This window comes from Squalius cephalus (genome assembly GCF_949319135.1).
Source record: "Squalius cephalus genome assembly, chromosome: 5".
Classification (NCBI taxonomy): Eukaryota; Metazoa; Chordata; class Actinopteri; order Cypriniformes; family Leuciscidae; genus Squalius; species Squalius cephalus.
In genome coordinates, this window is record NC_137126.1 from 11,363,112 (window position 1) to 11,382,567 (window position 19,456).

General features: G+C 37.5%; 1 protein-coding gene across 6 annotated transcripts in view; it reads left to right on the forward strand.

The window, feature by feature from the left end:
• Nucleotides 1-19,456, forward strand: part of hnrpkl (heterogeneous nuclear ribonucleoprotein K, like) — a 29,990-nt gene that overhangs the window by 4,012 nt on the left and 6,522 nt on the right. Inside the window, exons 3-14 of one of the 6 annotated variants that reach the window (XM_079873231.1) lie at nt 2,876-2,973; nt 3,057-3,113; nt 3,978-4,021; nt 9,093-9,165; nt 10,314-10,427; nt 10,552-10,680; nt 10,828-11,138; nt 11,408-11,461; nt 17,595-17,637; nt 18,804-18,819; nt 19,014-19,046; nt 19,177-19,244. In XM_079873231.1, coding sequence (XP_079729357.1) covers nt 2,876-2,973; nt 3,057-3,113; nt 3,978-4,021; nt 9,093-9,165; nt 10,314-10,427; nt 10,552-10,680; nt 10,828-11,138; nt 11,408-11,461; nt 17,595-17,637; nt 18,804-18,819; nt 19,014-19,046; nt 19,177-19,244 — 1,040 coding nt within the window. Of the gene's footprint in view, nt 1-2,875; nt 2,974-3,056; nt 3,114-3,977; nt 4,022-9,092; nt 9,166-10,313; nt 10,428-10,551; nt 10,681-10,827; nt 11,139-11,407; nt 11,462-17,594; nt 17,650-18,803; nt 18,820-19,013; nt 19,047-19,176; nt 19,245-19,456 lie in introns of all 6 variants that reach the window. The other 5 variants (XM_079873232.1, XR_013821427.1, XM_079873233.1 and 2 more) reach the window with 5 other exon arrangements.

Here is a 19,456-nt window from a genome sequence, read left to right on the forward strand (position 1 = left end):
GTTTGATCACTATCTTCTTAGTTGTTTAAAAGATTAAGCCAATTATCAAAGTTTGATAAAATGTTGTTTCATTTTCCAATAAAAGATTATACATTTTTACATGATTACTCAGACCACCATTTTTTTTTTTATCTTCTCGGAAAGCGATAGTGGTGATTTTACAGGTAATGTGTGTACTCCCTGGACCTCTGCTGCTTGTAAATATATATATCAAAAAAATTATATATTATTATTATTATTATTATTATTGAGAATGGATGGATTGTTAGGTAATTTATTTCTTACCCGGCAAGTATTTAGTGAAGTGATTGATGCCCATGAGTTTAATGTAATCCAACTGACAGCCAGCCAAGTTTTTGACATGTGATAACGTGCATGAGGGGTGAACTGTTTGATTTTAGGGTAATTATAAAACAAGCTGGAGTTGTTCTAAATGCTTTTTGCGTAGTTCATTATACTTATTTTACCGAATGAAGTTCAGGGCTTGACATTAAGCCTTGTCTCATGTGCTTGTCCTTCAAACAAATAAATCGGTCATTCACTTGTCGGAGTAAAAAAAGTTGCTTGCCTGGAAAAAGAGGATTTTTTTGTGGTGTAAATATAATTTATTCTGAAACATTATTCTTATCTGTGTTATATCAGCTCTTATCCGTGTTATATCAGCTTTGACATATTTAAATCTGCATTTTTTTATGATATTTACCCAGGTTTTTTTTATTTATTTATTTATTTTTTTTTACCTTTATAGAAGGCATTTTTTCCCCCTAATCTTATAAGATTTAGCTATGCTTCATCTTTCATTTCAAATTCTTAAATTTGATGAATAAATTCACTTAGAAAAATAAGACACTATAGGGGGCTGTTAGCAATGAAATTAAATCACTTACACCAAAAAATTACAACTGCATTAATGTTATGAGATTGTTTTAAATATTTTTTTGAATTAATATACAAATAAGAAATGGGGGGGGGGTAGTAATGATTTGACTTTTAAAAATGAAACTAAACTGTGAGTAGGTGATGCATGTGTCCGTCTTAATGAGCGAGTCATTATTCAAACAATTCGTTCAAACAGCCGATTTATTTAAGAACGAGGCAGTTGTTTATGAAGGGGTCATTGAATCTGTGACTCAACTGATTCATTCAAACGCTGAATCGTTCAGTAGGCCTAATGAAGCACGAAGAGTGTTGCTGTGAGATGCGCAATGGTTCTGCTGTTATCTTTGTTTGGAACTATTTTCGCTGCTGAAATAAAACAAAATAGTTAATATTGCAGCTAAAATGTAAGCGACATTAAAGTGGAACTATGCTTTTTTTTTTTTTTTTTTGCTTAATTTACCCTTACTGAAAAGCTTCAGAGTCATTGTAATGGTATATTACTTTTTTCTGGTTGAATGGTGGACGTCTCGCCTCCCCCTAGCGCCTGTGAGCGGAAAAACCACCCTTGCAACTTTGGGCTGGCGGACCGCCTCAGCGTTAGGAAGTATCGCGTGATATCAGGTCTTGCGATGTAACGAATTGCTTACAGCACTGCACACATTCATTTATATGCTAGCCTTCTGTGTATCATACATACCTCAGTGGACATGGCTCCGTGTGTTTGTCAGCTTCTTAGAAAACAAATGCACATGACCAGAGAGAGAAGATGGGAGGGAGGGAGGGAGGGAGGGAGGGGGAGAGTCGCCAATGAGTTTTTACGACGGTGTTGTCAAATATCTATTCCGAAGCTGTAGGGGGAGCTCTATAGAGAAACCCGCGAGCAAAAACAGCGAAGAAATTGCCATAACTGCATAGCTTAAATATAAACTACTTTATTGAACTGTTGTATGAAATGTCACATTTTTCAATCATGTTATTCAGGAAAACAACGCTCTTGGTTGTGTTATTATCCACTATCAATTGCCACTCAGACTAAATGTAATAAAACCATCAGAATCATTATTTTGTTGTTTTTGACGTTTTAATCAGGCTACTTGTCCGGTTGGGCAAGTAAAATTCTCTTTCACTTGTCCCAGAAAAGCGTTAATGTCGAGCCCTGAAGTTTATTTTGTGTCTTAAATAAATTACATGTTACTCAGAGACTGACATGTTTGGCTTGTCAAAAAATGTATATAATAAATTATTTGACTTTTGAAAATCAAGTAAATGTATATATTTGTTTTTTGACCTGGAAAGGGGTGGTTTTGATGCACGAAGTTGTTTTTATTGTCTCTTTATAACAAAACAATTTTTTTATTTAAACCCATAAAAATGCAGATCCTGTTGTAAATAATATAATAATAATAATAATAATAATAATAAAGCAGATTTTGTCTTGTATACATAATATACACACACACACACACACACACACACACACACACACACACACACAATGGGGATTGGCTCTGTGTTTGCAGTGTTTAATGGGAGTGGGTGGGCACTAAAATGTTCTTTTGGTGTAAGTTAAGTTGAAATTGCGGAGTGATGGTTCCAGCAAAAGCATATACCATCGATTAGCAACTCTGGTCCGCACAATAGGTCTAATAGTCATTAAAGATTTATAAGATATCATTTAAAATCAATTCGCCTATGGAGAAAATGAATGGGATTTTTACTTCCAGATCCTGACTGTTGCACTCTATTGGCTCAAAAGCTTTAGCTTTCAGCACAAAGTGTGTATATGAATGATTATTAAAAGCATTTTCTCTGGATGTCTCCTTTGGACTTCTTTAAACTGCTTTCTATAGGTCCTCAAATTTTGTGAGAACCTCATCCACTAGTGTCTGATTATGTTTTGAATTCCATGGTGGCACTCTCTCAGAACGAGCAGTTTGATAAACAGGAATGTCTTAATTGTGGTTGAGGCTCAAGTGCCAGATTTGTGTTCCCTCAGGCAAGCGCCCCGCTGAGGACATGGATGAGGAACAGGCATTCAAACGCTCCCGCAACGCAGATGAAATGGTGGAACTCAGGGTGCTTCTCCAGAGCAAAGTGAGTAAAGCCGTACACATGCACTTTTCTTCTCCGTTTCTTCAGTATAATGACATTTTAACAGTGTAATTTTGTGTTTTCAGAATGCAGGGGCTGTGATTGGAAAGGGAGGCAAGAACATTAAAGCCTTGCGCACAGATGTGAGTATTAAGACCATGCTGCATGCTTATCATGAGCTTTTAAACAATGTTCTCTAATGGTCAAGTATTAACAAGACTTCTGACAACATCCTTTGACCAACAGTTGTTTTCATGAGCATTTCAGCTTAATCAGTCAAAAACACGAATCAGTCGGATTTGAAATCCCAGAAATCAAAACTCATGACACCAATCCGTCCATTAAAATCCCATTAAAATCCTCCAAAGTTTTGAATGCATTTGATCCTGAGGGCAGATCTTCCGTTTTGTAGCTATAGGTTGGCTCATTTGGACAGACAAGCTCTCTGAAATGGGGCTATTTTGTGAGTCTTTGACACTGTGTATAAAAGGGGAGGTACTTCTCAACGTTATATTGTTGAAGGCATTCTCTTTCACTCTCCCCCACTTCGAAAACCCAATTACAGATGTCTTGACTCTTGAGCTGACCCATAGTCTTGTATGAACCACTGTTGCCCAGTGGTTCTACATTTTAAAGTGTCTTTAGATCTGTCCAGCCCTTTTTCTTGTGCATTCTTTGCCAAGTCTCTTCAAAAGAAAAAAATTGGACAGTAGATTGAGTAAAGCCTTGTATTCAATTAAAAATGTATTCCTTCTCCCCCTCTTCCCTCTCCTTTACTTTTTTTTGTTTTTGGCCACCTTCCTCCGTTGCCCATGTACTGGATCGACTTGCCCCTCCTGCGTTGCCCACCTTGATGTTGGCCCAACCTCCGCCCCTGATCGCCCGCCCGCCCACCTGACACCCCGGTTGGCCCCGCCCATAAACGTGCCCCTCCTTAAACGGGCACCTTACTTGACATCATGTGATTGAATGCCCCTGCCCAATGCCAACCTCCACGACCAATGCAGTACAATGCCAGTGTATCAGTCCCAGACAGCAGTGGCCCAGAGCGGTATGTCCCACCAGTTATTGCCTCACTGCCTGATTAGAAAGAGAACACATGTCTTTGATAACCTGCCTTCTGTTTCATTTTAACATTTTCACACATATAGTCCCCCCCCCCCCTTTAAGAAACGTGTATTGTTCCATTTGACTTATTTTTTTATTTTTTTTCTTAATTTGTATTTTTTTTTTGTATATATTTAAATGTCTTTTCTCCTCCCCCAACACCCCCATTAAGTCTTTGAATATAATTTGCGAACTTTCTTTGTTGCACAGAATTGTATGTAATCAATCACTTCTCCTGCCTCGGAGAGAGACTGCACTCATATTAATCTGCTGAATGTGTGGATTAGGGGTGGGCGGTATGACCATAATGTGATTTTTGGTGCACATTTAACACAACTTTTTAATTTTTTTTATTTTTTTTATGACCATAATGTAATTCCACTTTTCAGATAATTGAGTGAATTAAATGCGTTTCTAGCTAAATGTACTCTTTATATTTCTTTTTATTTGGAACATAATGTATACAAACCAAAATACCAGATTATTCAACAAAATATTAAGTCTGATAGCAGAAACAGCTTTAACATTTGTAAAACGAAAGACTCAAAACATTAAAACTATAAATATAAAATTTGATTGGATAGTCTGCGTTCAGATTTGTAAAATAGGTACACCTGTGAATACGCCCCAAATTAATTCAATATTCGAGAAGTTGCATCGTTCCTCAATAACCAAAACCAACTAAATGTTGCATTTGGCTAGGGGTGGGAATCTTTTGGAATCTCACAATTCGATTATAATAAATTCTTGGGGTCATGATTCGATTAAAAATTGCTTCTTGATTTTGAATAAAATTTATTCAATAAATTTATTTAATTTTATTGTCCTTGCTGCCCCCCTAAGAACCTGTGCCCCCAATTGATTGATATTAAATACAGCTTATAGGTGTAATTAAACTTTAAAGCTACACTGTGTAATTTTTTTAGTTGATTCTTAGCAAAAAACACTTAGTTCTTTCAAAAATATATGTGCTCATTAATGTATATTTACTTCTTTCAAGTAATAAAGTATTCTCGTAAGTTTATAATTTGCCATTGAAAGTACATACGGGTGAGGGGTTCGAATGCCGGTCGCCATGTTGCCCCTCCATCTTGAAACTACATTAGCTTCGCCTTTCGCGCTTTACACTCAGTGACACAGAGACGAATGCGAAGGGGAGATTACTCGCGACTGCCGGCCGATTCGAAAGATTGCTGATGGAGGATCACGCCTATTTTCGAGGACAATCTTGCAATAATACGGCCACCGTAGGAGTTAAAACGCCCTCGAAATTGAAAGGAACAGAAACTAATATTCACTGGGTAGTCATATACAATTTCACCGCTAGATGAGGGAAAATATCACACAGTGTAGCTTTAATAAAAGTTTTGTTGAATTATTTCAATTGTTTTACTTCATCAATCAATTTATATTATCTAATCATTTTATATTGAACTATATTATTCATAATAAATTGCATTATTATTCTACTCAAGCCCGGTTAAAACAGACTCAGCCTTACATATTTGTCTCTCATGGCATGAGCGTGTCTTTTGCATCGTCGAAATAGTGGTGCAGGTATGATGTTACTTTGTAGGCCAACCGACAGTTATCATCACACTGGTTCCCTCAACAAAAACCCATTAGGATTTTTCCATAGGCTTTTGGATTATTGTGAAAAACGAGGTCTGTGGTCATCAAAAGTTTATAATACTTACAAGTTTTGTCCATCAATATTATTTTCACAGATGAACACAACTTTTGTGAATTTTGAAGCCTAAATGCAGCTGCCAGAAGCAAAAAGCTAAAGGTACGCTATAAACTAACTACACCACGGTTCCACGACTTTAATGTCACCATCACTAAGCTTCCGACAATTCTTTCAGTTTTATTTAAAAAAAAAAAACATTTCCCCTGAAAGTTTGAGTTAGAATAGTTTGAGCACAATTATAAGCATAATGAGGCTGTAAAAGTGGACTGAGGTTACGTGTTTGGCGTGATGACGTTTAATGCCCCTGACAGCCTCTTTTGTCCCATTTAGCCACTTGTTAGCAACTCCCTTTTTCAAGACGCATAACGGCTTAAAAAAAAAATCACGAGTGTGTTTATACCAATGTATTTTGTCGTAGAATAAAACATGGAAGTGTCTTGAGCTTGTTCACCACAGACCTTGTTTCAGCCATTTAACCAAAATCCCATTCAAAAAGCCCTTTGACTTCAGGACGACGGAACTAGAAGTGCTAAAATGCTAACATGTATCTGCATTTTGGCCTACAAAGTGACGTCATACCTGTACCACTCTGTGAATATCAGCTGGTTCCGATCAGTGGCCAATCTTTTGGAGTTATATAAATATAATATGCGCTGTTGTATTCTCAATATTTGGTGATTTAGCCTACGATACAGGATGTTCATTCACTTTTACAAGCAGGTATTGTTCATTACCACAGCAACCGCTTGCACGTCCATGTTGAACGCACTTCTCATGTGTAAAAAGTACAAAAAAGCTTGTGCCGGATTGCTGGTAATTATACGTTATTTAAGGCTTTTTTCTATTTGTTAAAATACTGATATGGAACTTTTGTTGTCAAGTAAGCTTCATTTGTCCCCTGTTGCAAGCCTGTGTGCTCTCTAAACTGTCCTGTGCTGCACCGTTCTTTGTTCCGTCAACATTAACAGACGTTTAGAATATCAATTTATGAATTGATTCGAATCATTGGAAGTTGAATCGTGATTAATCTGTGAATCGCCCCCCCCCCCACCACCACCACCACCACCACCTCTACATTTGTCCCACTATGTATTGTATTATAATGCACTGAAACTTCGACAATCAAAAATATTTGGTTGAAACGGCCCAATTATTATTAAATTTTTTTTTTCAGTTTTGGAGCGCTGAAATCATTGACTGAAATCATTGACTGAAACAGTGACGTTTAATTAGCACTTCTTAGATGCTACTAAAATTATTCTAGCAGCTTCACTTTACTACGGCTGGTTTCATTTATCACCTGAGAACATGACACCCTGAATAGCATAAAGAATAGCCAATTACCAAATTTTAATTACAGCAACTTTATTTTCAGTTTCGGTTCTCGGCTAAATGAAAACTTTGAAGTCCCCCTGTAGTCAATCATTTTATTCCTTTATGTAGCTCTCTCTACAGCGTCGGACACATAACGGTATGATTATGATTGGCCTTTTGCTTGACTGTTATCAAACAGCTAATAATGTGTTGCTAATGTTACACAAACCGTGTAACCATGTTACACAAGCTAATGTTACACAAACACGTTCAGTCTACCTTCTAAACATCAGTATTCTTAGAAACCCTTTGAACAACTTAGAACGTGGAGAAAGGCATATTGTTCATCATAACATCGTAATATACATCTTATACATAATTCACCCTCTATATTGCTAAATGTACCCTATTTTTCATATCAACAGAAAAGTATACCGGGATAACCTGGCTTCTCTTGTGACTCCCCTGCTTCATAGCATAGTTAATGATATACTAAAGCCCTCCCCCCTCGTGATGGGATTGGTTGTAGTTTGTGACGTAAGGAACACCGATGATTTCAAACCACGTTTTTAAAACTGCCTTTGGTAGACTTCAAAAAGAAAATACTTAGCAATGTTGTTGACGTATGAATTTGCACATGGTTTGTCTTAAAGCATATTAAAAACACCACATAGACATGTAAACAACATTAAAAACTTGATTTTTTTAAAGCCCTGAACAACCCCTCCCGTTTTGTAGCGTTTAATTTATATCAGTTCGGCCAGAGCCGATTAGCTCGATAAAGCCAAAGTTTCCTCCTAATCTCTAACCGTTTCTCCTCCTAACCTTCACCATATCGCTTTAAAATATAGCATTTATAATGTAGGGGGCTGGATGCTATAGACTCTAGAGAGCATTTGATTGTACAGAAAATCTGATGAGAAGCTGAAGTGCATCGTGCACTATTCATATTCGTATCGTATTCATACTAAAAGCTAAAAAACTTCATGGCGACTTTCATTTCCTTTTTGATGTTTTGCGAAAATATTCATTTAAGTGCATTGCTAGTATTTTTGCATTACTTCTTGGTCTTTGCGGTAACTTAAATCTGTTTAAAAGTTAAAAGTCTGTCACATTAATGCATGCAGATATAGCTGCCATAATATTGCAAAATATCTACCAGTTATCACGTCCTATGCATCATTATACTGCCCAGCCCTAGTTTGGATGATTATTTTCATAGCTGATGATTCTGACAGTGAACTGTGGAAAAGCCCATCTCCTTTTCGCTCTGTCCTTGTTCCCCCAACCCCTGAGCCCCCCTCTCTCACTGTTCACAACATCACTGTCCATGATTCTGAGCTAGTGCCGTGGCGCAGCCCTCTCTGTCACTCATCACTGTTGTCTTTGATTTTTCTCTGGTGCTGCATTTCCTTCCCCTTGTTTTTTTCCCCTTCTCTTAGCCCACATACGTTCAGGTTCTTAATCTGCAAAAATCTCTCATTCTTTCCCTTCCCCTTCGCCTTGGTCTTTTGCTGCTTCTGTTTGTTTTTGGTTTGGTTTCTCTCGTCGTTGAGAGAATGTGATGTGCTGATGGCACCATAGAGTGAATTGCAAGAGACTTTTTTTTTTATTTCTTCCTTTCTTCTCCCAAATGATCTGGTGGTGGCATAGTGGTAAGCAGGCCTGTCTTGCTCTCTCTCATTTTCTCGGCTCGTGTAGCCGTACAGTGCCTGTTCAGTCTCAGCCCTTCCACTGTCGCCCATCTCTTCAAGGCCTGTTTTAATTGAATGTGCGAGAACTGAGTGCATGTCGATTGCCCGTATCTCAGTCCAGTGTTGGAAGACTTAAAACATGTGTTCAGCAGTCCTCTTTTTAATTTACTTTCTTTTGGTTTAAAGTGTTATTTCCCCCTACTTCATTGCTTTGTGGTATGTAGCAGGGCTCAGGGTCTAAAGTTTTGTATCTGTTTTTTGTTTTCTTTTTGTTTTTTTTGCTTTTATCTTTCATTTCACTTGATGTTCTGCTACAGTATCCTGAGTGTGAGTGCAGATATAGAGACCATTGGTGAGATTCTGCTGAAGATCATCCCTACACTGGAGGAGGTGAGCATACCAAACCCAGTATCGAAGGTATTAAAAACACTATGAAATCCAAATTGGTGTTTGCTGGATTTAGTCCATATCCATTAGGTTTGATGTCAGCTGTACGCTAGTCTACTCTAAAAGTTGATGCACTGTTCCAAAGGCATGATTTAAAAAAAAATCAGTGAATAACAACTTAAATTTTGAGTCCGACTTTATACAATATTCTATTCCAAATTGGAAAGCTATACTGTAGACTAGGGATGCACCGATACCAGTACTCAGGTGTCGGTCCGATACTGTGCTCACGTACTCGTACTTGTAAAACTACCCCGATACAACCGCACCCGATACCGCTTTAAGGGGCCATTCACATATCACGTCTAAAAACGTGTGGAAAGCACGGCCGTACCGATATACTACAAGCGCTTTCCACAAGCGCTTGCGCTCTCGTGGCGTCTGTCGTTGCTATGCAACCATGACCTTAGGCGCACCTGGAAAAACGAGCGTGCCGCGCCGCTTCTATTATGAGCGCGCTTGCCGCGCACCTACATTTGAAATAACGAATTCGCATGCGCAAAAAACGCGATGTGAACGGCCCCTTATGGCAACGTGACATTAGCCTAACCTCTCGTCAGTTGAGCAGGTAGTCGGAGGAGGAGTAATGTCAGCCGTTTGGAGATATTTTAAGATAAGCGATGATGATAAAAGTAGAGCAAACTATGCTCTGCTAAATTGTCAAGAGGAGGGTTGAGAATTAGTTCCTTTAACACAAGCAGTTTGATTATACAAGTTGTATACTTTGTATACTTAGTCAGAAAGTGAAAAACATCTGATGAAAATAAAACATTGTTAGAAGACTGTAATGTAGAAGACAGACCATACTGTAATGGTATTATTAAGTACTTGTGTCGGTACTTGGTATCGGCAAGTACCCAAATGTAAGTACTTGTACTTGGTCTGAAAAAAAGTGGTATTGGTGCATCCCTAGTGTAGATTTTGTATACAGTACAGTAGTATTTGTCATTGCTAAAAATATATAAACTGTTTTAAAAATATTAATTATATCAAATATTTCAATGAATAATAATAGAGAAGCTGTGGATGTGACTATGTATGGTTGGTTTGCACATGTCCTTAAACATTCTTTTTTTCTGTATATTTGGTAGTATCAGCATTATAGCGGGACTGACTTTGACTGTGAGCTGCGTCTGCTGATTCATCAGAGTTTGGCCGGAGGCATTATCGGAGTTAAAGGTGCCAAGATCAAGGAACTGAGGGAGGTAAGCTCAGTGCTAAAAATACCATGTCGTAAAATAGAGTTCTGAACCAGGAAGCTTAAAATATTTATATCAGCTTAACCAAAAATATGTATTTCTCTGATGAGAAATTGTATTAATTTTTAAGAATACCCAGACGACAATCAAGCTCTTCCAGGAATGCTGCCCCCACTCCACTGACCGCGTAGTGTTAGTCGGGGGTAAACCTGAGCGTGTGGTTGAGTGCATCAAGGTCATTCTAGAGCTGATTTCAGAGGTGAGATGATGACAGAGATGCAAGGACTTTTTTACCCTTTTGTTTATTATACAGTTTTCTCATTTTACATTGTAGCAACATTCACAGTTTATTTAGATAAACACTTTGCTTCATAAATAAAGCTTATATTTGTCCTGTTATCTGTAGGCTCCTATTAAAGGTCGAGCCCAGCCCTATGACCCAAACTTTTATGATGAAACGTATGACTATGGTGGTTTTACCATGATGTATGAAGAGAGAGGGCGACGGCCAATGGGTGGGTTCCCGATGCGTGGCCGGGGAGGGTTCGATCGCATGCCTCCTGGCCGTGGTGGCCGTCCCATGCCCCCTTCCAGACGAGATTATGATGATATGAGCCCACGCCGTGGACCACCTCCACCCCCACCAGGGAGAGGAGGACGTGGGGGCAGTAGGGCCCGAAATCTGCCTCTTCCCCCACCACCACCACCTAGAGGAGGGTATGTAGAGAATGTTGCTTATTGTGCATTGCAGTGTTTTCTACAACCTACATGATTTTATTTTTGCAAAAAGGGCATCATAATAATAATAATAATACATTTTATTTGTAATGCGCCTTTCTCAGACACAAGAATGTACAGAACAAAACAATCAAACATGGGAAGAAAAAAAAAAAAAAAATCAATGCAGTTTCTGTGAGTTCTCTGGACAGTCTGTCCTATATCATGAATCATACCAGAATAACTGATTACACCATTTTTGTTTCCAGAGGTGATAGATTTTCCCACCAGAGCTATCACAGCAATATGGATGACAGACCAAGGTAAGTAACCACAAAAGCAGAAAATTGACTGGCACACTACATGTTTGCAAATCAACATAAAAGGAGAAAACACAAGATGGAGTTTCCTTTGTCTTTTTTTATTCAAACATACTGTGTTTGACAGTAAAACTAATTCTTTTTTAATAAAAAAAAAAAAAAAAGATTGCAAAAAAGTCTTCTTAAGGCTCAAAAATAAAGAAGTTGATAAAATTATTTGCAGTGCATGTACATTTTTGAAAACCTTTATTTTTCTTTGTGCATTTCGAACACTTTTCATCACAAACGCACCAATTTTGCTCTTTTTTTGCGTCTAAATCTTTTGCTTGCAAGTTGAAAAATTTTGCTTGCGAGTTGAAGTTTTTCTTGCGAATGAAGCTGTGTCTCAGTGGGCGGTCTCTACCAAACAGGATGAAAGGCCCTTTTCTATTGGTCACCCTGGATCGAAGTGACAGGTTGACCACGCCTACTACGTTTTTCCGCTGTTGCCGTGCAGTGTCTGAGAGAAGAGTGAGCGAACTTGTAACATGGCGAGCAACAGGTCCTTTACTGATTTAATATCATAAACTCAGTGGCAAGTGAACTGAATTATTCTCTTATGCTCTACTATTTTTCTACTAAACTATTTAAATGGTAGAGATTTAAATAACGCTGACTGTCAGAAAAGAATCCGGCTGTTGCTACCAGCAGCTAATAGTAGCAAGTCACACTAAAGGCTATATGTCATGTGCATGATCTGTCTGTTAACAAAACTGCATGTCTCTAGAGCACCAAAAGTTAAATAGTGTACCTTTTAAGTAAAGAAATAACAGTGATTTATAATTTGTGATCAATGATCTGAATTTGTATTTAGTCAAAAACTAAGTAGGCCTACACAGTTACATATAAATGCTTCTGAATGTTATATATTTGTTACATCAGCTAATTTTGAAATGTTTGGAAATGTAAATTGATATTTCCTACTGACACACTACAGCAAAAGATAAAAAAAATAACTTGCTTAAAACCAATTTTTGTATAGGCTACTATTGGTGGCTCTGGCTGCTAGCAATGCTGTTGTGTTGGCTAATAAAATCTATTCTACGTTAAAACTAACTACAGACTGGCCACACACAAACACAATGTAAAATCCAGGCTTGTCCTCTTCATCTTCACTGTCGTCGCTCCTCATCTTATGCTTATCGCGCAGGTGTCGCTCATCAGTGATATTAAATCAGTTATCTTATCCAGTAAAGGACCTGTTGCTCGCCATGTTACAAGTTCGCCCGATCTTCTCAGACACTGCGCGGCAGCAGTGGAAAAACGTAGTGGGCGTGGTCAACCTGTCACTTCGATCCAGGGTGACCAATAGAAAAGGGTCTTTCATCCTGGTTGGTAGAGACCGCCCACTGAGACACAGCTTCACTCGCAAGCAAAACTTTTCAACTTGCAAGCAAAAGATTTAGACCCACAGAAAAGAGAGCAAAATTTGTGCGTTTGTGATGAAAAGTGTTCGAAATGCACAACGAAAAATAAAGGTTTTCAAAGATTTACATGCACTGTAAATAATTTTGTGATCAACTTCTTTTTTGCAATCTTTTAATTGTTTTAATTATAATATAATTGGTTGTATTCTCAAACGCAGTTTGATTGAATAAAAAAGACACAAAGGAAACTCCATAGCACAATTAAGGACTCATGAGGACTCAAGATGGGTTTATGTTTGACCTAAAAGCTGATCAATTATTTTGGGTGAAAAGAAAAAAATAGACATGCTTTTTCAATTTCAAGTCTCGTTCCTAGTGAATATTCACTCTCAGCAATGTGTTAAAGTTATACTGCTTTGTTCAATTACAATTTGTAATCAAATGATGGCCTTTTCAATTTAAATATTTATTTTATGTAGTAGGGATCGACCGATATGGATTTTTTAGTGCCGATGCCGATACCGATTTTTTTTCATCAGCCTTAGCCGATGACCGATACGGGCTGCCGATTTTCTTGGGCCGATATTTGGAGCCGATACTGCTTTACTGCTGAGACTGAATTCATTTGTTTTAAATGTGTTTGAATTAATGATTCAAATTAGTTTTTTTTTATAAATGGACTGGAACATGTTATTCTGTGTAGTTGTCTGATACATGTAATCGTGATCTCCATTTTAGACAAAACAAAAACGATTTTAAACCAAATAGATTCTCAGTTTATTATGAATTAGAGACATATCGCGTCTAAAAAGAACGTGTGGAAAGCACGGCCGCGCAGCTTTCTCCTTTCTCCCGTGCCGTCTGTCGTTGCTATGCAACCATGAACTGCGATCTCCATGATGATGAGGAAGTAAGGATTAATTTATTTCTTGCCCTTTACAACTACATATATTTATTAGTGCTGTCAAACGATTAAAATATTTAATCGCGATTAATCGCATTAATGTCATAGTTAACTCGCGATTAATCGCAATTAATCGCACAGTTTTATCTATTCTCAATGTCTCTTGATTTCTTTTTGTCCCATTATTTTTTCTCATTTTAATGCTCTTATCAACATGGAAAAGTGGATCGGCTTGCTTTGAGCAAATGTTTCTTTTTGAAATCAACATTGGCATACTATAGTGTTCAATTTCACACTAACATTCTCACTTGGAGCAAATAATCTCTCACACAATGTAACACTGTCCATCAATAAAAGGGTGAAAGAAATACTGACGAGGTCCTAATATTGACGAGGGGGTGGAGAATTCGCATCAGCGAATCAGTGTGCTTGGCCATCTGTCGTGCCGAATTTTGACTCCTGCCAAATTATTACCCCCCTAGTATTGGTAGGTTTAGGATTAGTTGTGGGGGAGGGGTTAGAATTAGGGGTGGGGTTAGGATTAGGCAATCAGGTACTGACTTCAACGAGGGGGGTAATAATTTGGCAGGAGTCAAAATTCGGCACAACACCATCAAGTAGTAGGCTATTTCAGACTGGACGTGCTGCAATGATAGCTCAGTTCACAATGACAAAACACACAGATCACTTTGGTCTTGTCAACTGAAACATTTTGGCCACTTTTTTAAAATTAAACTTTCCATTCAGAATCTTATTGGCATCTATTTCGGCGTCTCGCGCTCATCATTCATCCACTCAAAACATAATGTTAAAGGGAGTCGCACACTGGACGAGAAGCGAAGCGCAGCGCCTCGTATTTAAAATTCGAACACATTATTCTCTATGAGTGTACACACACCTTTTATTGTTGGCCATAAACTGAGAAAGTACGCGTCCGATGTGCGATACAAGTTGTCCATAGACGCGGCTTCTCGTCCACTCTTTGGCCGGCTCGCAAGCCCAAACAAGTGTGTGCGGCGTGCCTGTTGTTTTGTTTCCGGTCTAGCTAGATCCGGTGGTGTTGTACTAACGTTACTAGTTGTTGCAAAAGCATGTCAAAAAAATAAAAAAAAAAATAAAAAAACCTACAAAGTTTGCTAGGCGTTAATCGCGCGATAAAAAAATTGACGCCGTTAAAATGGGTTTGCGTTAACGCCGTTAATAACGCGTTTAACTGACAGCCCTAATATTTATGGAGATGAGAAATAAAAACCCGCCCTGTCCAGCTATGATCAGCTGTTCGGCCGAGCTTTCGATGTTGTCATGGAAAGGTCAGTTGTTTTTTCTCACATGACCTGCGTGCGCTTGCGGCATTCTGAAAAGTTTAAATGTTTTCATCTCACCACGACAAAGGAGCGCCTGGACTAACGAGCGCACTGCATCGCATGCGTGCATAGACAAAGCATGCGTGTCGCAACCGCGTCGCTTCTTTTATGAGCACACGTCCAAATCTCAGCCAGGTGGTCACTGAATAAAACTCCCACAAATATCACGGAACAACGTCGGCATTATTTAATCCTCTGACCAGTGTTCGTAACAGCTGTCGTTTGCATATGGATAGCCTCAAACTTAGCTATTTGCAGCTCCCTAAATACAATGACAAGCAGTTTTATATATGAGGCATTTGGCATTCGCGTTTTCCATTTGGACCCACAAACTTGTTTAGCTATAGTTGCACGCACATATAGAGCAATGTGTTTCCACTTTCAAAGTGTATGGCAATATTTCAGCTAAGTCAAACAGTTAAAAGATGCTTTGAAAGTTTAAAACTTGCCGTTGTCTTGAAGAGGCTTCCAGCACTCTGCTAGGGTGGGAGGGGCAGTGCATGGGCTGTACGTGAACTGCAGCGTCTCCAGCAACACAGAGCTGCCCGCGCGCGGACGCCTGTCTGTAAATAATGGCGGGGAAAAACTATCGGCGAACGCAGCAGCCGCGTATCTGCCGATACACGTAAAACCCGCAAATATCGGCCCGATATATCGGTCGATCACTATTATGTAGGGCTGCACGATTAATCAAAATAAAACCGAAATCCCGATTTGGCTAGGTGAAAATATGAAATGGCAAAGGCAGCAGGTTTTTTTTATAAAAAATTTTTTTTTTTAATAAATATATGCACCGTGTGTTTCATAGTGAGGAGTGGCAGTGTGATCAGAGCGGCTTGATCAGTTCAGTAAACTGAAAAACTGTCTCTGCAAGCGCTGTGAGTTTGAGTCACTTATGATGTGGATTTGAAAAGCAAAACGTACCAAATATTACGTTTTTACTCCAGTCACTTCATAATGTCAGTCAAATGTTTTAAATAACTTCCATTTAGGATCTGAAGTGGCTTCCTATCACATATTATCACATACATGTATGTATGTATGTATGTATGTATGTAGTTTTTTTTTTTTTTTTTTTTTTTTTTTTTCTCTGTAATCTAATTAATGTCGATTAGCTTTCATTGCATTTATAAATATAATTTATTCTTATGAAAATACATGAGTTGGCTTGAAGAATACAGAAAAACTGTTGTAGTCTTGTTTATTATCTTTGTTTAATAAGTCAAAGCTTTTCTATCTTCTTTTTATTCAGTTACAGTGATAGCTGGATGCCTTTGTCCATGTTAGGGATTTTCTGGAAGTTATAAGTTTTACTTCTGTGAGGCATATTTTGGACTGTCTGCGTGAGGGCGCCCTCTGGCTTCCAGTATGAATGAAACAAACATATTTATAATGCTCACATCACCCAATTTTGGGTAAAAATATAAAAAATATTATTTCTCGCTAAAGAAATTTGAAGTAGACAATCCATATGTTTTTCTCCAGTATTAGTGTACTGAAGTGTTCCTGGCTAATGATTTATAGTTATAGGCCATATATAGGCCATATTGAGATATATATATATATATATATATATATATGCACAACACTTTTTAAATTGCAATTTTAACCAGAAGAATTTGCGTAAAAAAATTATTTAAATATCAATATTTTAATTAAATAAATATATATTTAATTTATAAATATTCATATTATTAATATACAAAATGTAATCATTTAAATAAATTATTTTATAATGTAATAATTTCAATGTTAATCTCCAAATTAATGTAGGAACTACATAAAGACAGTAGCCAATATTTTAAATACTTGGTTAATGTCTTTTTATGAATGAAGGCCAGTATCACTGTTACTAATACAGCTACATGATGTCTCAATGAAATAGATTTTTATTTTTTATTTTTATATGATTATAGTCATTCAACATTAGTGTAATTGAAACCTAATGTATAAAATGTATAACAACTTTTCATTTAAGTGAACTTAAAATAATCCTCTTTTAAACCCATAATAAATGTCATATTTACCTGTGCCCTGTGAAATATACAGAAATTGAATAAAGTTATCAAACAGTCTGCACTGCATAAATTATAAATTAAATATAGGTTAATCCTTATTAAAGCTACAAAAGTTCTTTAGTCAAGAGCAGTGAGTATTTTCTCTGTTATCTTTGTTCTTTGATTAACATTAATGACGGACAGCATTAGTGGTTGCTGCCACTTTAAGACCAGCCGATGCTGCTGATGACACGGATCTCACTCACAACTCTTTACGTTCATTTAAGACTGCTCTTATGAGGATATAATTGTGCATATTATTAAAGCACGAAAGAGAACACTCTATTCTGGTGCACGTTCTGTGCGCACGAAACTGGCGTGTAAATGAAAATGGGTTATTTCAGAGCTTTCAGATGCATGCCCACTACAAGCATATCAAATTAAACATGTCTCTTTTCCTGTAAGCAGTGATCGAAGGGGGCGACCTGGAGACCGCTACGAGAGCATGGTGAGGATAAATGTGCATGTGGATTTGTATTTTTGCAACATTTATACTGACTCATTACTTGATTGTCATCTATCATTGTGAAGGAAAGTCTTTTTCATGTCATTAATGGGCACTTTCAGAAAAAAAAGTGTAATGGCTTATTCTTTCTCTCTGAAGTGACAAGTGTAATGGATGCATATGTGAAGCTCTTATGCCTAGTGCACTGGTTTGGCCTGCTGTTGCTTGGCAACAGATTTTTGAATCACTTGTTGCCTTGGTTACCAAGGAGCAGTTAAATACGTAGGTGAAAGCCATCACACTCGCCAATGAACTTTGTGCAACGCTGCTCTGAGTGAGTTGAGCGCTCTGGAAGATGGCAAGCCTGTCGTTGTCCACAGAGAGGATCAAGCACATTCATGCTGAATTCTGCTGTACAAACTGATAGTTTAGACTCTAATTGGATGTGGTACATTCGAAGCTGCTGTAATATAGACAATATGCTATTCTATCAATTGTCTAATATCAACGATGTAATAAATTCTATAGAATAGTTGTTTATTTTTATAACGAAAAATGTTGCAATAAAAAAAAAAAAAAGACCGTTTTAGAATTAAGGATTTTGGCATTCTGGCAAATTCATGACAAACTAATCCATTTTCCTCCTTTGATTCCTGATACCATAATACTTATTCCTTCCATTTTTCATTGTTCACTGGGCTCACTATTGTAATACAGAAATTGTAATGCAACGAGTTAAATATTGTGAAATTTTTTGAATGAGATTACAGTAATGAAAATTAGGGTTAATATGCTTAATTGTCATGATAATGTTGCAATGCAATAGAAATGAGTTTTAATTATTTATTGATCATTAGTATCTGTCATTTTGCTGTTGCCACAGTTTTTTAAAAAAAGCAATTGGCCCCTTGAACCCAAGCCTTACAAGTGTTTTACAGTGGTAAGGAGCGTTAGGTGTGTGAAGCAGTGACCTAAAAACCTTTAAGTGGGGTAAAATCACTGTATTGCATGGCCTCGAGTGGTTTATTGCTTTCATTTTAAATGTATGTGTCAGATTAGGAGCTTGAAAAAATGAGTTATCCATGTAGAATGTGCTTTGAGTATATGCTTGTGCTCTTTGAATTGACTCCATGTTTTTTTTTTTTTTTTTCCCCCATCGTTGTACACAGAGTGGAGGTGGATATGGTGAGTGTTTTTCAGCTTCACACACACACACACAAACACCAGCTCAAGGTTATCTCCAGTCAAACGGAGCACTGCACTCCTCTTGATAGCTTAGTGTTTCCTGCTTTTCTCTCTTTATCCTTCTCTGTCGTAGCTCTGATATCTTGATCACCTTTTCCATCTTCTTTTATTTTCTTTTCTTGTTTCACCTGAAGACAATAATTCTTCTTGGGAGCCCTTCCAATCTGGTGAGTGTCAGATACTGTGATAATGGAATATGAATTAAATATTGTAATTATGCTTGTATAAGAGTGTGAATGAGAGGCCGACATATAACTATAAAATGGCTGAATCACAGTAAGATGTTTGTGTCATCAGGTGGTCGAGGTTCTTACAGCGACATTGGTGGGCCTGTTATTACAACACAAGTGACCATCCCTAAAGATGTGAGTGTAAAATGTGCAGATTTATTAACCATATTATATATAAGGTTATTATAGTTTGTGCTTTCATACTATTTTAAAAGGAAATTTTTTACAATTTTAGATAGATTTTTGTTTTTGCGGCTTTTTGCGTTTTATTTGGTGGTGCACATAAATGAGTGGAAATAGTAGAGAGAAAGACAAGCGGGTGGGAAATGACCCGAGTCTGATTTGCC